General features: G+C 39.4%; 1 protein-coding gene across 1 annotated transcript in view; it reads right to left on the bottom strand.

The window, feature by feature from the left end:
• Positions 1 to 6,577, bottom strand: part of LOC139731502 (NAD kinase 2, mitochondrial-like) — an 11,288-nt gene extending 4,711 nt beyond the window's left edge. Inside the window, exons 1-5 of the mRNA XM_071642386.1 lie at positions 6,197 to 6,577; positions 3,892 to 3,980; positions 2,871 to 3,122; positions 1,885 to 2,109; positions 540 to 635 (exon numbers count right to left, since the gene is read on the bottom strand). Of these exons, the coding sequence (XP_071498487.1) occupies positions 540 to 635; positions 1,885 to 2,109; positions 2,871 to 3,122; positions 3,892 to 3,980; positions 6,197 to 6,577 (1,043 nt within the window). The remainder of the gene's footprint in view (positions 1 to 539; positions 636 to 1,884; positions 2,110 to 2,870; positions 3,123 to 3,891; positions 3,981 to 6,196) is intronic.
• Positions 6,578 to 6,933: the final 356 nt, after the last annotated feature.

The following is a 6,933-nucleotide window of genomic DNA, read 5'->3' on the forward strand; positions in this document are numbered from 1 at the left end:
TTGGCTCTTGCGAAATTAAAATGCACACGAAAATTCTTTGTTTTACAGTAGAACAGTACCTGGGTTTCTTTGACTCTTGATTTTTCAGGTAAAGTGTAGAAATTGTTGTGTACAGCCTATATACTGTCTGGGCACATCATGTCAAGAATATTACTGTTTTGTCATCATTTCATTGATCATTTCAACAATTTCATTGAAATTGATATCATCTGACAGACAAGCAAAAATAAGATAAGACAAATGATCTGTTGGACCACAATTTTCATACCCAAATACTTCAAATCCTATTCATTTGATGAATATACATGTAGTCTAGAACAGCCAGATCTGTGCAAGTAGCATTTAGGGTACATGGCATTCGATAATTTTGAGTGATTTTGTTCATCTCCACTTGCTCAACCTGCAATATCCCAGAACATGTTCATACCTGCTGCACATCAGAAGAGATTCATGAGAATGAATACAAAACATTATAAAACTATGAGTTTCCTGAAAGCATATTAAAGTTTGCTGAAACATTGAACTTCTCTTCCACTCACCATGAGGATGAGCCTGTTCCCGTGGAAACCGTGACCCCTGAACTCTTCTGCTTCTCCGGAGGACCGTCGTCCACGGACATTTCGTAGTATGACATTCTACGGAACGGCAGTAGAAGAGCAAAAGAGTTGGAGAAAAAGAGAGATGTACATAAAAAGACTGACGGAAAAAAAAAGGAGGGGAAGGGCTGTCAAAGAATTTGAGCAAAATAATTCACATCACACAGCCAGTGAACATTTAATGTTGTCATCAGTACCCGGGAATCTGCTCCATGCACAATTTCAGTGGCATGCACAAATGGTGTTACTTAGAGATTTAATCAATGACAATGAATCAGCACAGAAACAACAGTAAGACCAATGACATTCAAAACATGAAAAATGCTCATTTGTAAATTAAATCTGACAGCCCAAAATAGTGATGCTTGCATCAAACAACATTGGAAAGGCTTGTGCATAACCTTCAGGTGCCAAGCTACTTAAATAGCTTGACTGGCCAAGATTTTTTTGTGAGCACTCAGTAATCTATCCAAACTTGAACTACCCAGAGTAGTTGTAGGTTAGAAAGCCCACTTAAATATTCAGTACAAATGTGCATAAGTTGTCCAACATGAAGACCTTGGTGACACGACAGGAATCGGGGTGGGGGGATTAGGCAATCTCAATTCACTAAAAATGAGTTTCTAGACATGTGTGCCTATCACCAAAGAATGCACTCAAGCCAGCGTGCTGATCAACGAACAAAGCACAGGAAGGATTAAGCACTTCTTACGGCTATAATCTGTATCTTTAAGATAATACCTCACATGACCGGTAGCCCAGGACTGTGGCATACTGAAATCACGGTATGCTAAACCGAAACTCTGTCACTCAATGCATCATATGACACTGTCCTCAACAAAAATGAAAAAAAAAATTAACCAAGGTATTGTAGTGGTTTTATATTTTGCGAATATTACAGGTTGGCTGATAAGAGCTAAATTTACAACATGCCAAAATTTGTCTCTTTCAACTCATTTTCAAAGAATATCATGTCCATGTGAGTGAACTGTTGACACTACTTCTTGAAAGGAGGTAAAAACTGAGATGGAACTGCATTTATCCCAAGGTTCCTAGCAATGGGGACCTGCCGGAAACCTACAACCCTGTAAATGTCGTAATGGACGACTAGTGTTTGTGAGATAAAGTGTGCTATGATATTTCTGACTGCATTGTTCACATGTTCGCACAACGTTTGAGATTCTGTTGTTCTTTTTTTTTTTTTTTCATTTCAAAACTCCATGATTTTCTAAATTTAGATAAAAATATCACATATTATAACATAAACTAGTTGGCAACTCTTCGGTACCTGGATGACAATGACTCTCCGATGAAAATTTCGTTCAGGGCCAGGACAGGTAGGACACGGGGCCCGGGGGCCAGCCGGTCCAGGCCCTGCAGCATCCGCCTCTCCTGGCTGCAGTGCCTCTGATAGTGCTCGGGAAAGCTCAGCTCCAGTTCGTGCAGGTCGATAGGGTCCTTGTTGACCAGGGAGCCGTCCACCGTGATGCGTATCCTCTGGCGCCGTTTCCACCTGTGGGTCGGACAGATGAAAGGAATCAGAACAGAACAGAATCCCAGCAGAGTTACATTGTACATATATTAAAGCGATAGTACCGTTTCAGATGAGATGGGGCTAGAAGTTTCCAACGTTTTTTGATGATTTTTTTTTTTTTAGATAATGAGAAATTTTTCATGAAATATAAAAGAGCATGTTATTCTAAGAGGAATTCAAAGTTAATTTGATGAAAATTGGGTTTGAAATGGCCGAGATATCCAAAACAAAGCAATGATAACAAAAGGTGGGGCCCACCTGTTATTAGGGTCTTCTTTTAATCTTTACGTCACATAATGATCCCTGCCATGAAAGATACCATAAGTCATGCATACTTTTCAACTTGGAGGAAGAATTAAAGGTGGCAACAGGAAATGATTCAAACTATTTGTAAATGTTTCTGCAAGATCTAGCTGTTCAGCTTTCTGCTCCTATAGGCTGTGTTCAAGAGCTCTGATCTGAAGGGAACTGCACCACCCGCACAATACAATGCCAGATTAGAAGCATTGGTCAGCACTCTGTGAAGATAGCATACCTTGCAAGTCATTTCTGAACTCAAGTCAGAGGGGTCACATGTTTTGCAGGCATCGGGTCACTCATGGTGAATGCTATCCATTCATTTATGGTGAATCATACAAGACATAGCGTGATAAGAATCACAAGAGTAATTAATAGATAACATGAGATAAATGGAAAGAAAGAGATAGCAAAGATGACAAAATGTCACTTTATATTCTCACCTGAAATTTCCGGTCAAAATTTGCTTCATCGCATCCTCAAAAAGGGGCGTGTATCTATTGGGGAGACACAGGTGCCCTTCAGACCCCTTTGGGTCTGTGTTGACACCAATGACGGGGGTCTCGTCAAACACCTTGCTGGCTGCTAGAAGGTATGTCCCGTCACCTCCTGTAGCTATGACCAAATCCGCCCATTTCACAGCATCCGAGTTCAGCTGGGAGCGGCGGAGAACTCTAATATCTAGCTGCAACTTTCTGTTCACATTCAGGGGAAAATGACAGAGGGAAATTATGTTGCAATGTAATTTACACTTGCTCTGCACAAGAAATTTTAATGAAATTCTGAAAAGAATTTATTCAAGAAAAAAAAAGTACATAATCCCAGCAATAGCACAATGGTGTTATGCCAGCAAAATTGATGAGAAATCAGACAATATCTATTCAAGAATGGAATATATGAAGAGTTTGTTTGCAAACACCAATAAGTCCATTTTTGAAGATTTTGAAGTACGGTCTCCGTTATAAAGTACAAAATAATACCTTTTAAATGATATATTGGTCACTATATAAAGGTACATACTTTGTACATTTTTGAAGTTATGGTCAAAAGAAGCAGAAATTTTCTTATTATTCTATCTATTTTTCTGGACCTTTAATCGCAAATATCTCCATTTGGCAAATATGGACTTATCGGTTTTTGCGAACAAACCCTCCATATGATTAATGGTCTGTAAATAATGAAATGCAGCATCCGTACGTATGCATGCCATCATGTGCTTTGTGTAGTTTTGGACCCATGGTCATGTTACTAGTGCTTTGAATCCATACTATTAGAGCATGACATTCTATATCTAAAATTTCCACATTAAACATGATGATGTTTAATATATTTCACTAACATTTCACAGAATAACACAAAAACTACATCTTACCTAGATACTAGTACAAAAAAGATATATATATTTTCAACACTCAAACGATATCATCAATGGAAATGTGGCGGGAAATTGAACAATCTACTCACTTCAGCACATTGAGAACATGTTCAGCATTCTCTGAGTGAGCTCGGTGCCTTTCCTTGATTGTCTCCCAGTCCGATCCCCTCTCTGCAAGCTAGACAGATAGAGGGAGAATCCTTAAAATAATCCTCCACAGAAACTTGTGAAACAGACTGCTACTAAAAAGACAGCTTGTCGCAGCTTATTATTGCACGTAAATGAATACAAAAGACAATACTTCATATAGATCATATACATGTAATTCATATCTTACCCGGTTTGTGTGTACCATGTGTGTGTGTGAGTGTGTGCGTACACACTTTATAAATATTGTACACTTTTTAACAAATAGTCATGCATGTTACGTGTACAACAATTAGCAGCTGCACTTGGTGGTATAGATGATCCTCTGTTTTGACTTTTACTTGCAAAGTTCTCCGGAGGATACAAATGCATGATAAGGTTGTTGTTTTCATCTAGTTTCATTAGATGGCCTTTTTACAAGAATTGTAATGCTCTAAGTACATATGTACATACCATCATTTTGAGTTAATATTTAACAGAAGCTAGAAAGCAACCAATCAGCCATGACCTTTAACTTTATTCAACTTGCTACAGTCCCTGTCTAATAGAGTACCAAAGTGTGATATCATAGCCATTAATCGCCATGGAAACTGGATCGAAACAACCTCACCGGGCCCAATTGTCTATTAACATTGTTGTTGCTAACCACACTCGCACCTGATTCCACCCCAGGCTATAACAAAAACTGTGATATCATCTCTAGCTCTTTGGCACAATTTACAATATAATCACTGCCAAAGCACCACTAAAAAAATGACACAGAATGTCAAAAAGTTCCAATACATGTGTGGAACTGACCACACAGTTTACACAAAGACATGTCCCGTCTACTGTGAGTGGGTCGTATTCATCTCCAATGACTTGCCTCTTTGTGCACTCAAGCATGGCACAAGCAAAGCAGCACTGTGATGATGACTCATGAAGGGGGATGAATTATTTTGACTTATCTGAGACAGTCAATTACCTGTACTTGAGGACATGCATACAAATGCTTGCAAATATAATATTACCATTCTTGAAACTCTGATTCTGCAGCAGAGGTTTGATTAAAATGTGATACCAAGTATGAAGGTACACAATGTATAATCCAGTCAATACTCTAGCTCCCTGCAGTTTGAACTATTTTCCTATTTTTGTGAGGCCAAATGAAAAAAACAACAACACATGTATGCAGTAATAGGCTCTTACAAATGGTAGAACTACAGATTGTGTAAAGCTGGATTACTGTATTCAAATCTGAACCATATTAAACAACAGGTAAGAAGTGGTACCTCGGTAGCATTATCCCTGGTGTTACGGGAATTCTGCTCGATATACTAATATTTTCGCGGCATGAAATTTTCTCGAGTTGCCTCTAACATTCAATCCGTACAGTGTAGACAAGAACTTTCAAATGCATTTTAATTTTGCGAATCTTGGCTCTCGCAAAATTTGCGAAATCAAAATGCACACGAACAATCCTCGTTTTACAGTATCATGATCATTAACCCATTGAGGATGGGCTGATTCTGCTAAATCACGCATTTCCCACAGATGCTTGCCAGAGTAGTCCATACTCTGGACTCGTCTTCAACACGTCAAATGCACATACACATCTAGGCCACCAGTCAGTTTATTCAATCACAGTAAGTGGGTCAGGGTATGGTATTTAAAATGAGGGCAATCAAAGTCAGGAATAGGATGACATTTTGGTGGAGTTTTTTTCGGTGCTGCCAGGTGATATACAGCCACATACATGTATATGATCTCTGGTTGAGCTAACATTACAAGTATTGATAAAATTGCTTCACAGAAATTATAAAGCACTCAAAGGAGCAGTTGTTTGCCAACAAGAGAATCAAAATTTTGAGCGAGTGGGTCTGAATGTGAACAATACTTACAGTTACAATGTATTTGTTCTGATTCTGAACCATATTCAAGTTACGAAAAAACAAAAAACAAAGATCAGTTAATTTTCCTTGTTGTAAACTTTCTCATCACAGCAGCCAAATTCAAATTAGTTGTATTTGTATAGATCTATTCTACATTTGAATTGATTTGAAAACTCAAGTGGTTTCAATTTGTTTATTTGGAAATCTACTCGGGGCCGGGTTCGGCACAGAAAGAAACAACATTGTCATTATACATTTGTAAAGTACAAGATTAGCTATAGAGAAAGCCTTAATAACAAATAATAGAAGATTTAGTAAACTAATTAAGGTCAGTCCTTTTTGTTACAATGATAAATTGTACATCTTAAGAAGTTACCATCTGTTTTAGTTGATCCTCGGTTTTCTCTGTCCCAAATCGCTGCTTTTCAAACATGTATCTCGTAGTTTTTGGAACAACCAAAACTTTGGAGACGTGAAAACTTTCTTCAGATGAGAAAGATTGTCTTCTAGAAAACACACTGCTTCCTGTCCTTAATCTAACGTGTCCTCTTGCGGCGGCAGTGGAAGTTGAAAGCGAGCAACTGTGCTGCTGAACTTGTCCAAGATCGAGAGACAACGGAGCCGAGTCGGTCCCACGAGCGCCTAGGTTCAGGGGAGCGAATGGTCCAAATAACCGCTCCAACTTCGCTGGCAATATCTGGCTTCTAAGTCGACACAGTTTCGAAGGAATGTAGCACTTCGAAGCAAAACGTGCCATGATCATTTATCTTTACGACTTCTGCTCCTAAGAAGTCAAAAAACTCCAAACGTAGCCGTATGTGAAAGCTAGACGGTGGGACACCAGTCGATTCCGATGCGAGGTCAGGTAGCAGAGCCAAGGTTCAGAAAAGACGCAGCTAGCTAGCACCACTGCACTGGTGGGCGATGCTGCGGCGGCCGCCGCGGCTCCAGCTCCTCCAGCGCTCGAGTTGGAGAAGTTACGTGTGTAGCCAAATAGCTAGTCGCTGTGCATGTGTACGTGCTGTCTTGTTCATGTCCGTTACAAACGAGAAGATAAGCTAGTCTGCGGTTCCAAACCTTTCTCGTGAACAAACGGCTTCTGCAAAGCCCTCC

The sequence above is a fragment of the Diadema antillarum genome, unplaced genomic scaffold, assembly GCF_040938485.1.
Source record: "Diadema antillarum isolate AM-2024a unplaced genomic scaffold, OU_Dant_1.0 seq00000376_RagTag, whole genome shotgun sequence".
NCBI lineage: Eukaryota > Metazoa > Echinodermata > Echinoidea > Diadematoida > Diadematidae > Diadema > Diadema antillarum.